The sequence below is a fragment of the Anabrus simplex genome, chromosome X, assembly GCF_040414725.1.
Source record: "Anabrus simplex isolate iqAnaSimp1 chromosome X, ASM4041472v1, whole genome shotgun sequence".
Classification (NCBI taxonomy): Eukaryota; Metazoa; Arthropoda; class Insecta; order Orthoptera; family Tettigoniidae; genus Anabrus; species Anabrus simplex.
In genome coordinates this window covers 110,919,747-110,938,133 of record NC_090279.1, presented here as the reverse complement: position 1 = coordinate 110,938,133, position 18,387 = coordinate 110,919,747, and the positions used below count along the sequence as shown (strand labels likewise).

The window sequence follows — 18,387 nt, the reverse complement described above, 5'->3', positions numbered from 1 at the left end:
TCATTATGTTGCAAAAGAGAACATGTAATGGATAACTGTTTCAAACCATTTTAAAGAACGATACTCAACTAACAACCACAATCAAAGAAACTGCACAGACTTAAGATATTCCACACTACATGGTTTATTTCATATTCTTGATCTGAAAATTAATGCACTCTAAATTTAAGACATTTAAACTCGGTATGAGAAAATTATTTCTACATTGCCCAATTGTACATGGACTGACTCATTCACTGGCAAGCAAACTGACTGATGCTTTAGAGCACTGGTTCAAATAGTTCCTTGTATTTCCCATTAACAGCATCTTAATGATGGAAAATTTACTATACAAAATTAAAGATAGTGCCCACAAACAGCAGTGCATAGTGAGTGGTCTCTGTTTATCCTACAGGAATGGCAAAACCAATCTCCTTTTAGCACAGAAACATGATTAGGATACTGCCTAGATATAATAGCATGTTAATTCAATACTGTTGTATAAAAATAACTCTATTGCACAGGAACATGTTTAATTTTAATTATGACAAAGGCAGCTTATGATCACTTATACCATTTATCACTTCAGTTTCCCTATAGAGCTCATCTTGTTTTATCACCACCATGTCCAGAATATTTTTCTCTCTGCTTGGTTCCATCACATTCTCATTCGCCTATGCTTCCCATAATCATTTATTTACAATTTGTTGGTCATGATTTCTGACATTCACATTCCCTTCAAAGTTTTTATTTGGCAAGTTTGGATTACCCAATACACTAACGTACCTTTCTGCGTCATTCTCCATATAATTGATTATCTTATCAAGTAGTTCTGCATCGTCATAAGCGCCAGCCTTGCCAGGTCTGCACACCCCAAAAATAAAGTTGCCTCTTGTCTTCAGAGATGCATCTTACACTTAGAATTTCATGTTCCTCATCCTTAACTTATTCATAGCTTACACGTTCTCCTTTTACCAGAATAAATACACTCCTATCGTGGCTAACATGTCTCTATGATAAATACTCCAGTTCCATGAGAACATTTTCACGGCCATAATATCAGTTCTCAGCTATAATTCTATTCCTATTACGATACCTGGTAAACATATATCAAATTACTTCATTCTCTTCCTTTATTTACAATACTTCTACAGATTAACACTAAAGAATTTGTGTCATCCTCCCTTGTCTTCATGCTCCCTACACTGCAATCACCACACTCTGGTCTACCCTGTTTCCCTGAATGTACCTCCCTATAACTCTTCCAAACAAACCACCTAACTTAGATGTACCACTGCAGTTCAAGTGAAGGCTATCTGAGTGTAGATCCCTATCCTCTAACCACATATTAGGATCTACAAATCTCCTAACCACATTTAAATCCCCAACCATCCTTCATTATCCCTCCTACTGACAAAAATCTTGACTTTCTTAAACTTCTTCTGTGATATTAAAAGTAATAAACTTCATTGTTAGGTTCCGTATTGAGTTGAGACTATGCTTAAAGTAAATACAAAATTTTAATATTCCACCTTCTCAATACTAAAAAATCATTTAATGTTTTTACAAAAACATTACAATGACTTAAAGTAAATACAAAATTTTAATATTCCACCTTCTCAATACTAAAAAATCATTTAATGTTTTTACAAAAACATTACAATGACACAATGACACAATGACGTCATTGTAATGTTTTTGTAAAAACATTAAATGATTTTTTAGTATTGAGAAGGTGGAATATTAAAATTTTGTATTTACTTTAAGCATTCTTCTGTGATGCCGTAACAAGACCGCAAACATCATAACTATAATAGTGCCTATTCATGCTTGCCTTACATTATTGGCACCAACGTGGAAAATTACCACCTTCTACTTAACCTCCTGCTTCCTTTCTATTTTCCTCAACACCTGCCTTAACTTAGTTCTTGAATAACACTCTATCCTGGTTCACTTTCCTCTACATACTTTAGCCACATGCCTGACAACTGAGTCACCCTTAACAAAGGCCTCAACCCCACCCTCATTAAATCCCCTCCACGCCTGGTCTCCCTTAACTTAACTGATGCTTGCAGAACTCACTTCCTCCTCCCTTTTCTCCCTCTCACTACCCTGTTCCACCTCCCCCTTCCTATTCTTTACTCTAAGTTTCCCTTTCCTACTTGTCACTTTACTCTTGCCCTGCTGCTCCTCTATAATACTTCCCTGATCTCCAACTTCCCTCTGCTGTTCTACCAGCTGTGACTCTTACAGATTCCACACCAATACCTGTCCTAGGCCCACTCACTGAGGAAAACCCATAGACCCTTTTATCCTTGACCTTGGCCTGTATACTGATTGAGAGAGACCTGCCCTCCATTTCAAGTCTAATTTTCTCCCTCAAACTCACTATCGCTACCCTCATTCTCCTCAGTTCTCACTCACACCTGCAGTCCTTACACCTGCCTCCCTCAGCCTTTCCTTTAAAGAAATGTGAAATATCAACAAAAGTAAAATGTCGTATACTATGAACAGAAGTAGATCTATATGTCAGACAAACAAAATACTACACAAATAGTTGATGATGATAATGCGATCATGAAATAAAATGATAGGTTGTTGCTGTTGTTGTTTTTTGAATCATCAGTCCGTAGAATGGTTTCATGCAGCTCTCCATGCCACCCTACCCCGTGCTAACCTTTTTATTTCCATGTAACTACTGCATCCCACATCTGCTCTAATCTGCTTGTCATATTCATACCTTGGTCTACCCCTACTGTTCTTACCACCTACACTTCCTTCAAAAACCAACTGCACAAGTCCTGGGTGTCTTAAGATGTGTCCTATCATTCTATCTCTTCTTCTCGTCAAATTTAGCCAAATCAATCTTCTCTTGTCAATTCGATTCAGTATCTCTTCATTTGTGATTCGATCTATCTATCCCACCTTTAGCATTCTTCTGTAACACCACATTTCAAAAGCTTCTATTCTCTTTCTTTCTGAGCTAGTTATCATCCATGTTTCACTTCCATACAACGCCACGCTCCACACGAAAGTGTTCAAAAACATCTATTACCTATATCAATGTTTGAAGTGAGCAAATTTCTTTTCTTAAGGAAGCTCTTCCTTGCTTGTGCTAATCTGCATTTTATGTCCTCCTTACTTCTGCCATCGTTAGTTATTTTACTACCCAAGTAACAATATTCATCTACTTCCTTTAAAACTTCATTTCCTAATTTAATATTTCCTGCCTCACCTGCCTTCATTTGATTGCACTCCATTACTTTTCCTTTGGACTTATTTATTTTCATCTTATACTCCTTACCCAAGACTTCGTCCATTACCATTCAGCAGCTTCTCGAGATCTTCTGCAGTCTCAGATAAAATAACAATATCATTGGCAAATCTCAAGGTTTTGATTTCCTCTCCTTGGATTGTGACTCCCTTTACAAATTCCTCTTTGATTTCCTTTACTGCCTGTTCTGTGTAAACATTGACAAGGAGGGGGGACAAACTGCAGCCTTGCCTCACTCCTTTCTGGATTACTGCTTCTTTTTCAAAGCCCTCGATTCTTATCACTTCATACTGATTTTTATACAGACTGTAGATAATTCTTCATTCTCGGTACTTGATCCCAATCACCTTCAGAATCTGAAATAGCTTGGTCCAATCAACATTGTCGAATGCCTTTTCTAGATCTACAAATGCCATGCACGTGGACTTGCCCTTCTCGATTCGATCCTCTAAGATCAGACGTAAAGTCAGGATTGCTTCACGTGTTCCTACATTTCTTCTGAAGCCAAATTGATCTTGCCCCAACTCAGCTTCAACTTATTTTTCCATTCTTCTGTAAATAATAAGTGTTAAAATTTTGCAGGCCTGAGATACTAAACTAATGGTGCAATAGTTTTCACACCTGTCAGCACCGGCTTTCTTGGGAGTAGGTATAACAACATTCTGCCGAAAATTGGATGGAACTTCTCCTGTCTCATACATCTTACACACTAAATGGAATAGCCTTGCCATACTGGTTTCTCCTACGGCAGTCAGTAATTCAGAGGGAATATCATCAATTCCAAGTGCCTTGTTCCTATTTAGGTCGCTCACAGCTCTGTCAAACTCTGACCTCAAAATTGGGTCTCCCATTTTATCTGCATCAACAGACTCTTCTTGTTCCAGAACCAAATTATCTACATCTTCACCTTGATACAACTGTTGGATATGTTCTTGCCATCTTTCTGCTTTGTCTTCTTTCCCTAGAAGTGGCTTTCCATCTGAGCTCTTAACATTCATACACCTAGATTTCCTTTCTCCAAAGGTGTTTCCTTGAATTTCCTGTATGCAGCATCTACCTTTCCTAGGACCATACAACCTTTGACATCCTTGCACTTCTCCTTCAGCCAGTCTTCCTTAGTTACTTTGCACTTTCTATCCACTTCATTCTTTAATCACCTGTATTCTTTTCTGCCCTCTTCACTTCTAGCATTCTTGTATTTTCGTCGTTCATCAATCAGGTCTAGTATCTCCTAAATTATCCACCGATTCTTAGTTGATCTTTTCTTCCTTCCTAACTTCTCTTCAGCAGCCCTGCTGACTTCATTTTTCATGACTATCCACTCTTCCTCTATTGTTTTTCCTTCAGCCATTTCATTTAGTCCTTTTGCAACATGTTCCTTGAAACAATCCCTCACGCTCTTTTCTTTCAACTTGTCTAGATCCCATGTTTTTGCATTCTTTCCTTTGTTTAATTTCTTCAGCTTCAGATGGCATTTCATGACCAACAAGTTGTGGTGAGAGTCCACGTCTGCTCCTGGGAAGGTTTTGCAATCCAACACTTGCTTTCTGAATCTCTGCCTAATCATAATGAAGTCTATTTGATACCTTCCAGCGTCTCCAGGTCTCGTCCACGTATAAAGCCGTCGTTTGTGGTGTTTGAACCAAGTATTGGCAAGGACTAAATTATGATCAGTGCAGAATTCAACAAGCAGACTTCCTCTTCCGTTCCTTTGTCCCAATTTGAATTCTACTACTGTATTACCTTCTCTTCCTTGGCCTACCATCATTCCAGTCTCCCATCACAATTAGATTCTCGCCACCTTTTACATATTGTATTAAATCTTCTATTTCTTCATATGTTCTTTCGATTTCTTCATCATCTGCTGAGCTATTAGGCATATAGACCTGCACTATTGTGGTGGGCATTGGTTTGGTTTCTATCTTGACGACAATAATTCTTTCACTATGCTGGTCATAGTAGCTTACCTACTGCCCTATTTTCTTATTCATTATTAAACCAACTCCTGTATTTCCTCTGTTTGATTTTGTGTTGATAATTCGGTAGTCACCTGACCAAAAATCATGTTCTTCCTGCCAACGTACTTCACTTATACCAACTACATCTAACATTAGTCTATCCATCTCCCTTTTCAGATTCTCTAATCTACAACAATGATTCAAACTTCTAACATTCAATGCTCCGACTCGCAGAATGTCAGTATCCATCTTCCTGATGATCACCCCCTCTCGTGTAGTCCCCACCCGGAGATCCAAATGGGGGACTAGTTTACCTCCGGAATATTTTACCCGGGAGGAAGCCATCATCAGTACATCATTCATTCAGAGATAGCTGCATATCCTTGGGAGTTAGTTACAGCTGTAGTTTCCCGTTGCTTTCAGCCGTGTAGCAGTATCAACACACCTAAGGCATGTTGAGTATTATTACAAGGCCATATCAGTCAATCATCTAGACTGCTGCCCTTGCAACTTCCGAAAGGCTGCTACCCCCCTTTCGATGAACCATTCCTTAGTCTGGTCTCTCAACAGATACCCATCCGATAAGGTTGCACCTACGGCTTGGCTATCTGCTTCATGAGGACATCCAAGCCTCCCCAACGCGGCAAGGTCACATGGTTCGCAAGGGAGGAATGATAGGTTAACTACACTAAACTTATTCTAGTATCAGTGGGATTTCTGGGCATGAGTACAGCAGATAAGTGATTTGTCCAAGGGAAACTAAAACTGGTATGTATGCCGTCTTGACCTAGTTTTATGGATTACATGGGGTGCTAAATCCGCATTTAATCACAATGGAACTTGTATCTAGTAACAGCCGTTTTCCCACGAGTGAAGGTGATTGATTGGTTATGCAACGGTCTGCAGTGTGGTAACATAAATTTTGGCTGTCAAGACAGATGTAATCATTGCAACAAGGATAAGGAAAGATACTGAGTCATGAAATTGGTAAGGCTGCTGCTGAGAAAAGTAGAGGATTATTTAGTGCAGATGAATGGTCATGTAATAAATGTGGTAATGTGAACTGGGCTAAATGTCAGTCTTTCAAATGTGGAGAAATAGAGGAACATACAGGTTACGGTGTTGGACACAAAGTGCGCCAACATTTGGATGGGGAGTATGATGAGTTTGGTAGAAGAAAGAAGTAAAAAGGTATGGAGAGATCAGTCAACAAGGAACTGAAGGATAATGATGGCAGTGAGGAAGAAGATAAAGAGGAGGAGGATGATGATGAACATAAAGATCATAGTGGGTTGAATGATGATATAAAATCAAATTCCCAACAGAAGGAGAAGCGCAAAGTTGGCAGACGTAGAAATAGGCACAACTCTACATCTTGTTCCTGATCACTAATCCAGGAGATGGTAGAATAGGCTTCTGAGTTTAAACTCAGAGGTCATGTAGCATTTTGTAGGAGTCAGTCAGTCAGTCAGTCAGTCAGTCAGTCAGTCAGTCAGTCAGTCAGTCAGTCAGTCAGACAGTCAGTCAGTCAGTCAGACAGTCAGTCAGACAGTCAGTCAGACAGTCAGTCAGTCAGACAGTCAGTCAGACAGTCAGTCAGACAGTCAGTCAGACAGTCAGTCAGTCAGTCAGACAGTCAGTCAGTCAGACAGTCAGTCAGACAGTCAGTCAGTCAGACAGTCAGTCAGTCAGTCAGTCAGTCAGTCAGTCAGTCAGTCAGTCAGTCAGTCAGTCAGACAGTCAGTCAGTTAGCTAGCTAGTTAGTGTCAGGCCTCCCTGATTCATTCCATCAATACTGAATTTAAGCTGGAAGCTGCAAGGTGCCTTCTTCTCTACAGTAGATAGTGTAATATTCTGACAAGTCTGATGGGTTGATCACTCCTGCTCTTTTTCTGTTAATTCATGTCTTGCCATGTATATGAAGAATTTGTCTAATTTTGAGGACATGGTGAATAATTTTTTCTAATAGGTCTAAACAAGTCCTAAGAAATACAAATACTTGAACTCCTTCCCAGGCAAACAAAACATAAGTAATGCTCGGAAGGAAATTTGTTCACTGGGTATTATGAAAAGTCAGCAGCAGCAGCCAGGACCAACTGTTCTCCCTGACTAGCTTAATACATATTTTTCAGAAGACAGAATACCACCTAACCCAATTCACCAGCCAGGTGTGAGTGTGTATCAGTCATTCACCCCATCTCCTGGTAAGGCACATTCTACTTTCCCAGCAGTCTCTGGCATTCAAGTTAACAAAGTACTTCATTAAATTAAGTCCAAAGCCATAAGAGTAGATAACATTCCTATAGATTTCATACATAATATTATAATACTGTTGCACATGTATTAAACTACTATCTTACAAGTGGTAACTTTCTGTCTCTCTGGAAATGTACAAATTTTATTCCAGTATGCAAGAAATGTGATTCTAAACTACCTACTTATTACTGCCCCATCTCTGCCTTCCCTGTGATTTGTACGGTTTTGGAACCACTTGCATACAAACAAGTATTGCAATATTTAAGTAACCATTCTCTCCTTGACCCCTTATAATATGGCTTTAAGAAGCGGTAATGTGCTCCAACAGATCGCCTTAATCTGACAGAAGACATAAGACTCACTACCGTCCTCACACTTCAGACTTACAATAATGCTATCTTACTTGTTGACCATTTAACGCCCATGTTCCTTACATCTCATTTGAAGAATTATTGGTAGTGGGTAACAATCCATGACAGCAGTTCACAAACATTACCTAGAAAAGTGGGCACCCCTGTAGTGTTCAGGGACCACTATCTTCCTTGTTGTACCTCAGGATCTCATCTACACTAAAGTCATGTATTTACTGCTTATATTCAGATGAAGTTCAAATATACCCATTGAAAAATCAGTGAAATACCAGATACAGTGAAAAATATTCATTCCAACAAGAAACAACTAAGCAAATGCATACAATCCAAAACGCTTCTCATAAACCCACAGAATAATCAGCTGCCAAAAAACAATAAAATCACTCCTGTAAGAAACCTTGGTATGACTATGACTGCACCCTTAACTTGTATGGAGCATATCAAATATGTATGCCAGAAAGTCTTACTTCACTTCATCCATGGAAAAGAAATACATTTATCCACCAGACACTTCTTCAGTCTGTAAAAAACACTAACTTTAATGTACCTGTACAAACTACACATTATTAAACAAATAACATCCTCACTTAACAACATTTGCAAATATGTATAATACTGTTTACACTGAGTAAACTTGTCATTGACTGAGAACTGGTAATGTTATCAGCAAGTGAGATTGTAGTATTCCTTTACTGTAACCTTCAGAGAGCTACTAATCTTCTGTGACTGTGTTGGCAGTCCCCTTTATTCGGTCATGGTCACTATGTAGTGGGATGAGGTCAATGACTCTGCTGAGTGGAGAGGGGAGCAGGAGAAGTAGGGAGTTAAGAGCAAACCTGTATACATTAACTCTGTATCATGGAGAGGGAAGGACAAATGTTTCTTGCTGTATTAGGCAGCAAATATAACCTAATGATTATGTTGAAATAGAAATATGGAAATTAATTAACCAGTATCTTGACATACATTATTTTTATTTTCAGTGATAAATAATAACCTACAAAAAACTCTCGAGTGGCAAGAATGCTGCGTAAATTCAAATTCAGAGAATTTACTACTGTGAAAATTATTACAATGAATCCACTCCACAAATATCATGATGTACCTCAGATAATTTTTGTGGACATTTATTCAATAAAACTATATCTAGAAACAGATTAAACATGTTCTAAATTACCTGAAATTTCACTTGATTCTAACCAGTATTGTACTTAAATATAACTTTGTAAAGAAAGATTTAAATTGACAAACATCACCAGTTCAGAGAGACAAAACATACAACAATGGGCATGACAGTGAATATATAAGGAACATATTTCATATTGTGTAGGGTTAGTAGTGTACTTACTTGTTTTCTTCCTCGATGTGAGGAACAAATTCATCAACTGTATTTTGCTCTATGGATATTTCCTCCTTAATGTCTGGAGAAGGCTGTGAGTAAGAAATAACAAATGTAGAATAAAGAGGTAAAGAACCAAAATATATAAACAAGAAACAGCTGAAACAATAAATTTCATATCGGCACAATAATATGATTATTTATCTCCAAGTATAAAAATATAACAAACAGAAAGGAAAAATAAAGTGTTAAATCAAGTCATAATAATAAAGACTGATAGGAATATGAACACATCGTAGAATAGCACTTAGAAAAGGGAGCAAGATAAAAGGGGAAACACCAAAGGATGACAGTCTCTACATCTTTACACAATACCATCCCTGTGTTCTCTTTCCATTCCTCCCTCCTTCCTCAGTGACTAACTGTTGTATGCTCCTTTCCCTGTTCCAGTCTTCCTGTTCATTAATTGACTTATCACTTTCTTGTACAGTTTCACTGCAATGAGAATTCTGATGGCCATACAGACATGTAATGTTTCTCATCTCACCAAATCTCTCCACATCAATGACTTACCCATGATCATTCCCCAATCGCACCTTTCAAAGAAAGTTTTTCTATTATACATTTCCCACAATGATGTATTTTTGCACAGACTTCCTTTCCCACATGCTAATCCCACAGTATTTTTTACCCCATCATACGACTTTCCCGATAACTTAAATCATAACCATAGAAATATCACTGAGCAATGTTGGCAAGCACGATTCCTCTTTGTGGAGGTATCCCTTGCACAATCAACAATATCCCTACCTGGAAAGAAATGGATCTGACTGCAAAATAAAAGATCATTCTTGAACCAGAAGTCATTCCGCACTATACGACATGCATTGGTTTTAGGAAGAACATTTAAGGAAGAAAATTATTCCAATGTATTTCTTACCTAAAAATTTATCATGCATGGTACACTTTAAGTACAGACACTAAATATTACCCTATAAAATGAAACCAATGAAACTCATTTTTAGCCCTAAATATTTTTTTTTTTCAAATTTTCACTTCCACAGACCTGATATTCACAAGTGGAAAATAATTTTTCCAAAGATGGTGGTCTAAGGTATCATTTTGCTGCTCCATTGGCATTGTTATTTATATTCTACCACTTCTTATTCAAATGCTACGCTACACAAAAATCTTTTGACAAGTGGCACTCCATATCACTTTGAAACAGTTTTCAGCACTGTTCATGTCTGAAACCGAACGACATAGGCCTACTTGAGACAAGAACACATTCCTTTCTCTCCCAAACTCCTTGATGGCCACTACCCCTACAGTTATTTAACATCAGGTGGCTTATTTAATATCATGGTATTATAACAAGAGCATTTCTGAATAGTCAATGGCAAGTACCTATAGACTTTCGGACCATAACAAGCACGAAAGTTTCAGGCTATACTTCTTGGGTATCAAAATGCACCTCATGTTCCAAATACATGGAATATAGTGAGGAAAGTAGGATTTATGGTTTTCGAGAATAATTTTAAAATAATTTATTGGAACTTGCTAGTTGCTTTACGTCGCACCGACACAGATAGGTCTCATGGCGACGATGGGACAGGAAACGGCTAGGCGTGGGAAGGAAGCGGCCGTGGCCTTAATTAAGGTACAGCCCCAGCATTTGCCTGGTGTGAAAATGGGAAACCACGGAAAACCATTTTCAGGGTTGCCGATAGTGGGGTTCGAACCCACTATCTCCCGAATACTGGATACTGGGCGCAATTAAGCGACTGCAGCTATCGAGCTCGGTAATTTATTGGAACTACTGTAAGAAAAATTCACAAAGAAATTGTTCCTTATTAAATATGTTGGTCTACAGTTTCATATTAACTATTCATGCTCCCACTGAGAAAAGAGTAAATCACAAGAAAAAATAATATTTTAAAAATGTAATGGATAAAATGTGGTTGGAAATATTGTCAATGGGCAAAAACTGAATGAAGGTAAGACTGTGTTTGCAGAATTTGTTTCTGGGAGAAAATAATTGCAAAAAGTGTCAATCACGTTACACGATCACTCGTCTTTTAGAGCTGACATGTGGAAATATAAGCTATGATTGCACAGGATCTAAACCTACTGGCAGTAAACTGAGCTGGATCAACTAAGAGGGGACTATCATGGGAAGGAGTTAATTTATTAGTGTGGAATAATGGCTTTTCTCAAGTCGTTACAAAGAACACACGTAAATGAGCACTGTTAGAAGTTTTTCTAGTCAGACTGGTAGACACGGTTATATCTTGTGATGTAATTGAGAGGATTAGTGACCACAGTGCAGTGCTACTCGATCTCTCTTGGGAAACTTGTAATGTGGGAATTTCTAAGACTATTTGATGCTATCAAAACTATCTGAGGTTGTGCTATACTAATTGAAGGGAGAGAACAAGTCAGTTCCTTCTCTTCGTATGGGAGGTGATTTATTGGTGACAACAGATATCGATAAAGCGAAAGCATTAAGTAAGCACTACGAAAAGGTTTTTAATCCGGAAGCACAGTTATTTAGGGACAATTTTCCAAAAACTAATAAAGATTTCCAGATTAAAGTTTCATTACTGCATAAAGGTCTTTCTAAACCCAGAAGAAGTAAATTTTGTGAGCCAGATTCCATTTCTGGAGAGGCACTTAAACTCGGGGATGAAGCGATCCTACCATATTTAATAAGAATCTTTAATATATCACTGAACAATACGAAGGTTCCAGACATCGGCCATTGTGGTTCCTATCGATGAAGGGGGGTGACAAGAGCGACTTGAATAACCATAGACCGGTAAGTTTGATGTCAATCATATGCAAACAAATGGAGTAATTAATAGTAGATTATTTGAGGTTAAAATGGGACTCTTCTAGAATGACAGATAAGCTGTTTTATATAAAACCTGAGGACTTTGATGAAGAGGTATGACCTCACTATCCTGTTCCTGACGGTGGTATGGCATTAGGCTATTTCTATTCAATAACTTCACAGTTGTCTCCTTCTCGTACTCAAAAGAAACTCTGATTACTTTCTGCACTGTTTTATTACAAAACATCTCTGATTGGTCAAGCTCTGCTTCACAGTAATATTAACACAGATATTCAGAGAGATCATGAATCAAGGTACATAAAACTTTCGTGTGAATTCTTTCTCCAGCTGATTGCAGTGCTGTGGATCTATGTCTTTCTTATTTTCTTAATTTCCATTTTGGGTCTTCTGGGGAGGGTTCTGAATCAAGGATCTCCTCAGTTCTCCACCACTCCCTTCCCTACTCCAATATCTCTTCCACTTTTACTCCCCTCTTCCCTAAACTCTCCTTCACTGTATTCATCCACCTCTTTCTGAGCCTTACCTCTTGTCCTCTTCCAATTATTTTCTCTGTAAATACCTGCTTTGGAACTCTCATCATCTGTCCATACCATTTTAGCGGACTGGTCTCTATTTTGTCTTGCAGTTTAGGGAATCCAATTCTTTCTGTGAATTCTATATTTCTCACCTGATCTTTTCATGACTTCCCAATTATTCCTCTAAGGAATTTCATCTCAAATAAATGGATTTTATTTTCATCTTGTTTTGTTATTGACCACGTGCCCACTGTGCATGTCAAAATTGGTGTGTAATACACTGAGTAAGGAATTTTCTTGCATTTGTGTATGCAACTAAGATTTTATTGTACATCATAAACCAGCGCCTCAAGTCTTACATAATGCCTCACATATCCATTGAGCAAGCAGGATCTGTTGCAGGAAAAGAACATGGGAACAGATTTTTAATATGAACCAAATAATTGAAAAATCTCGTGAGTTCTGTTTTCCTGTGTTAATGTGCTTCCTTGAATACAAGAAAGCTTTTGATTGTGTTGTCTGGAATAAACTATGGCACGTTCTTGGTGAATTTGGCATTCTATAACATTTAATATCACTACCGAAAAGTCTGTATGGAAACAACATTGCAACTATAAAGGTAGATGGCGACATTTCTGAATTTTTTAGTATTCCGCAGGGTGTGTGACAGGGCTGCATATTATCATCTATTCTATATAACATCTATGCTGAATATGTGATGAAGAAAGCCCTCTATGACTGGACTGGAGGCATATCAATTGGTGGAAGAAAAATCAGTAACCTGCGCTTTGCTGATGACACCACTCTCCTTGCCAGCAGTGAAGATGAACTTGCAGAATTACTAGCAAGGGTAAAAGATGCAAGTTTAGAATGTGGGCTAGAGATAAACCTGAGCAAGTCTAAGCTAATGATAATTGACAAAGCGGCATAGATCCAGCTGACAGGTCGATTAAGGGAACTGGAAATAGTAAATGACTTTATATACCTTGGGTCTACCATCTGTGATACTGAAAGTTCTGACAAAGAGATTAGGAGACGTATCACCTTAGGGTGCGTTGCCATGAGCAAACTCACAAAAATATGGCAGGGTAGAGCAATTACAAACAGTACAAAGGTTAGACTTGTTGATTCTCTTGTGTTCTCTGTCTTCGTTTATGGTTCCGAGACCTGGACCCTCAAGGGAAGAGATAAGTACCATATCGACACCTTTCAGATGTGGTGTTGGAGAAGGACGCTCCGTGTACCTTGGACGGAAAGAAAAAGTAATGCATCTATTATTCAAGAACTGAATATCTCCGAATGTCTCTCGTCTCATGTCATAAAGAGAACTGTCCAAATCTTCGGACATACTGTAAGACGGGATAGTGAAAATCTGGAGAAGTGTACCATAGAAGGGAAAGTTTTCGGGAGAAGACCATGAGGAATGACATCAAGTAGGTGGATTGATCAAGGTCTGCATACCACCAGTCTGACTCTTTAGCAGGCTTTAAGAGAAGCTGAATATCATAAAAGTTGGCACCGCTTAATGCAGAATTATGACCCTCAGCAATGAGTTACACGACTCATGATGATGATGTATGACATATCCCTGTTCCATACTACACCTCACACACATTGATAAAACCCACTGGTATGTTTGTTTTCCTTTCAATTTGCTTATTTTCCCATATTCCACAAGAATATTCCCCAAATATTTGAAGTTTTTACAACTTGTAATGGTCTTCCACTTACTTCGATATTCCTTCTTGTTTTCTGTGACCACCCAACATCACTACTGTCTTGCTCTTGTTCACAGTTATTTTCATTTCATACTCCTCTATCTCGTGATTATACAGAGCAACTTGTTCTTGTACTTCCATTTCATCTCCTGCCCATATTACAATGCCATTATTTTGCTCCCCATATTTTGTTTTATACTCTTGTGAACTTCATCATTGAGTGGTAATGATTAGAGGGGATCATGCATAAAAGGATTTACATCAAAAATGAGATTTTGATACCAAGAATAAAATGTCTAAAAACCTATTTTCTAACTCATATATCTGCATTGTATATAATGGATGATAAAGTAGCATATACAGTACTGCTGTATGAAACCTTCCATCATCCACGGCATATACAAACATGCATGCAATTAATATAATAGCTTTTAGCTCAAACAAGGCGAATCCTGTTCAAAGTCACACATTTCATTGAACCATGTACAATGACAGCAGTTGGGTATGTTTTGATATGTCCATTGACCATCTCACCAAGTTTCATTGCAATGCTATCTTTGATAGCCATGTTATATTTAAAGCTGTGGCAAAAATGTTAATACTTTTATTACAGCAGGATTACTACTACAATCAAGTTTACCCACTTCAGGAGCCGATCTGGTCGGCAACTCCACTACTGTAAAGTGCCAGGCCGTTTTTAGTGGAAATACATGTATTCTAAAATTTGCGTATATCTACCGATGTATGGCAAATACTGGCAAGAAATTTTCTACATATCGACTAAATACAATAAACAACTGATTTAGAGTGATGTAAGGAGTCAAAACCGTTTATTGTTGATTTATAGTTGTCAATAATGTTTATTTTTAGGAAAAGAAAAACATTTTCGTAATTTCTCTCTCAATATTTACTTTGGAAAAATCATTTATGACACAAAAAGATATACATAATTATGTATAATGTATTTCTAAATACAATTCTATAGAGTAATTCATCTGAATGAGAAAAATAAAAATAATAAAAATTAAAATTCAAACATATGTCACTAGTAAAAACAAGACAACTTTTCTCCCTGATAAAATTTGCGTGTATGCATCAATGTATGGCAAATTCTGACCAGGAACTTTCTATGTGCGAACAACATAGTAAAAAAAAAAATTCTGAATTATTAAAAATGAAAAATTATAGTTAATATTATAGTTTTTGTTTTCTGCAAAACCTTTTCTTGTTTTTGGTTCTAGTATGTGTACCGAGAGGTACACCTGAACACCACACTTTCAAAATAAGTGCCTTAATGAACTCCTTTATCGACCAAAATGTGAAATTACTAATACAAAAAGTTGAGACTTTAATTGGACGATGTTACATTAACTATGTTATTGTGAAGTTTCCTAAACTGATTGGATTTCTCTTGGTTTTGTTTATGCTGTACGACATGAAGTTTGGATGTTTTACCACAGATGTCACTACCAAAATCTATAGTCATGCACCCTGGTGCAAGGTAAAGGAAGTTGTTATTGAAAGAAATGTTATGTTTATAGGTTTTCTCAACCTCCATTTTTTTTTTTTTTTTTTTTTTTTTTTTAGGTAATTCTAGGTTTGCAACACCTCTGTCTCATTCTGCCAGTTTTGAATCTGGCCAATGAAAATTTTCTGTAATTAATTTTCAGCCTATCACAGGCTTCTTGTTCAATTTTGAGTGTAACTTTTGGATTCAGCCAATAAAAATGAGAGGATGTGTCCGGATTAGCCCAGAATCCTCATAAACCTTCCCTGAGGGTATATAAACAGTGGCTTTTCAAGTTTCCTCGACTCTTGATCATCGTCCTTCTGAGTGTGTGTGTTAAGTCAGGAGGCAGGAAGCCTCATTTTTCGCCAGGCAGTACATCAGCCAGGTAATAGCCATCTAAATTCTCTTTTCTGTAGCTACCTCTGCAGACTTATCTGAGGGGAAGGTCCGAATTTTTTAACTATGTAACAAAACTTTTCTAAAATATAAATTTTCTTTCACCTAATGTAAAATTTCATAAAGTCTTTAACTGTAATTCAGGGATAGAGAGTGAGTTACCCTCTCGAGCTCCCCTTCATCTTGGTATGAGGTGACTACGACTTCGTAACTGTTTCCTTCCTGCAATGTATTAAATTTATTTCCATGTGAGTCACCTCAATAGCTTGGGACTAGCCCCTGTTTCATCGGGCCCAGACCCCTGTTAGGGTTTCAATATTTCATTATCTTGGAGCGCAAGTGTATGCCTCCATTGGGTTTGTGTTTGGGCCAGTCATTTAACCTGTTCTTTTCTGGAAAGGCCCAGTAGGTTGGGTACTAGATACCCCTGCGTAAAACTATTTCCATTTGTAAATCGTGCATTGTGAGGCCAGAAAGTGTAAGATTTTGATGTAATGTTGCCTTGAGTGGGCTGTAAGAAAACACGAGCACGTAAGCTCTTTTCAAAGTTTTGTAATAGTGAGGGTGCCTCTGGAAGACTAAATATTGTAACTTCTGGAGCAAGTGCTCTTAAATCGGAATATTTCCGTCCCTGTCTAACTATTGAGATTTCGTAGAATTTTGTAAACTGGATTCGGTATCTAAGATTTTGTAAACTAAAGGCTTGAAGCCCCAAAAGCTGTAAAAATTCACTAATCTGGGATTTTCCAAGTCTTGTTTCAAGATCGCTAATTGTACCTGTCATGTTGTTATGTTCACTCAGTGAAGAAATTTGTTAAGTTTGATATTCTAAAAGAAATATAACCTTTTAATTCAATTTTTGATATTGTAGTTAGACCCATTCAAGCCCACCTTCTTTCACCTCTCTGCATTCCACAGATACCCAGGAACAGTATGTATTTGAAAAAAGAATTTTACAATACAACAGAATATATGTCATAAAAAATCTATGGTGCTAAAGCCCTGATTTGCTTTGGCCTACCAAGCAAACGCTGCTCAGTTCAAAGACCTGCAGTTTACGAGGTAAGGCACGGTCTGTGAGACGAATCCTCTCGGTCATTATTCTTGGTTCTCTAGACCGGGGTCGCCCTCTCACCCTCAGATATCTCCTCAATTGCAATTACTTAGTGCCACTTAGATTGAGTGGACCTCAAACCAACCCTCAGGCCCAGGTAAAAATTATTGACCTGGCCAGGAAACGAACCCATGATCTCTGGGTGAGAGGCAGGCACACCACACTTGGCCCACGGAGACCAGCATTTATGTAATGATAGAGGACTATACGTGACTCTAAGGTTTAGGAGAGAGAAAGTTAAAAGTAAACTGAAGTATGATATGGGCAGAGAATCAGATGGAGGGGCTTGTTTAGGTCCAGGAAGTTCCATGACGGAGATTGAGGTATGTTGTCTGGTTCATTGGGAGAAACTGCCAAAAAAATGTTCTGCAGAGACATTATCATCATCTTCATTATCACTATTTTCATCAACCACCATACTCACAGTAACTTTAGTGCCATTAGAAACAAATAAACCTGTCTTCTTCAGCTGCTTTGATTCCGGGGGCATGTCTGGTACAATTTTGCCGCTCTTCTCTGAACTAAATTCACTATCGTTTTCCAGTAAATCATCTGCGTTAACTTTGCATTGTTCTAAACATCGCAATAATGTATCGTCATCAATACCTGCTGAAAAGAATCACGTAAACCGCTTGCCATTTTGGTGTCACAAATCCACTCACTGCAAGGAGTGACTGGTTAGTGGTATTTGTAAACACAGGAAATGGCCATTTTGAAAGCTATAACACTCTCTTAGAACTGCCAAAGCAAGATCAGGCACACAATAACGTGCAGCCCCTTTACTATTGGTTGTCAAAAAAGTATGCTATACGTGCTCAAAATTATGTATATCACAAAATTTTAAGCCGACCGATGTAATCGGCTCTGGCAACTTCCAACTGGATTTTTAAAGGCCGATCTGATCGGCTTTGGTAATTTAAAGGGTGGGTGCTCACACTACCGCCTGGCTCCAAGAGGGTTAACAGTTTCTTCTTAGCTGAATCTCTAGAGGATCGGCTGCATGGATGAAGAGATCTTCCTCAATTTCTGACAATTATACTTCAAGCAACAGCTTATACATGATTCACACTACTGTCCTAACAACACTAAGATGCCACAGTTGA

The 18,387-nt window shown here is 38.0% G+C and overlaps 1 protein-coding gene across 1 annotated transcript in view; it reads right to left on the bottom strand.

The window, feature by feature from the left end:
• Nucleotides 1-18,387, bottom strand: part of LOC136886037 (uncharacterized) — a 71,505-nt gene that overhangs the window by 38,832 nt on the left and 14,286 nt on the right. The window contains exon 4 of the mRNA XM_068230880.1: nt 9,187-9,269. Within this exon, the coding sequence (XP_068086981.1) occupies nt 9,187-9,269 (83 nt within the window). The remainder of the gene's footprint in view (nt 1-9,186; nt 9,270-18,387) is intronic.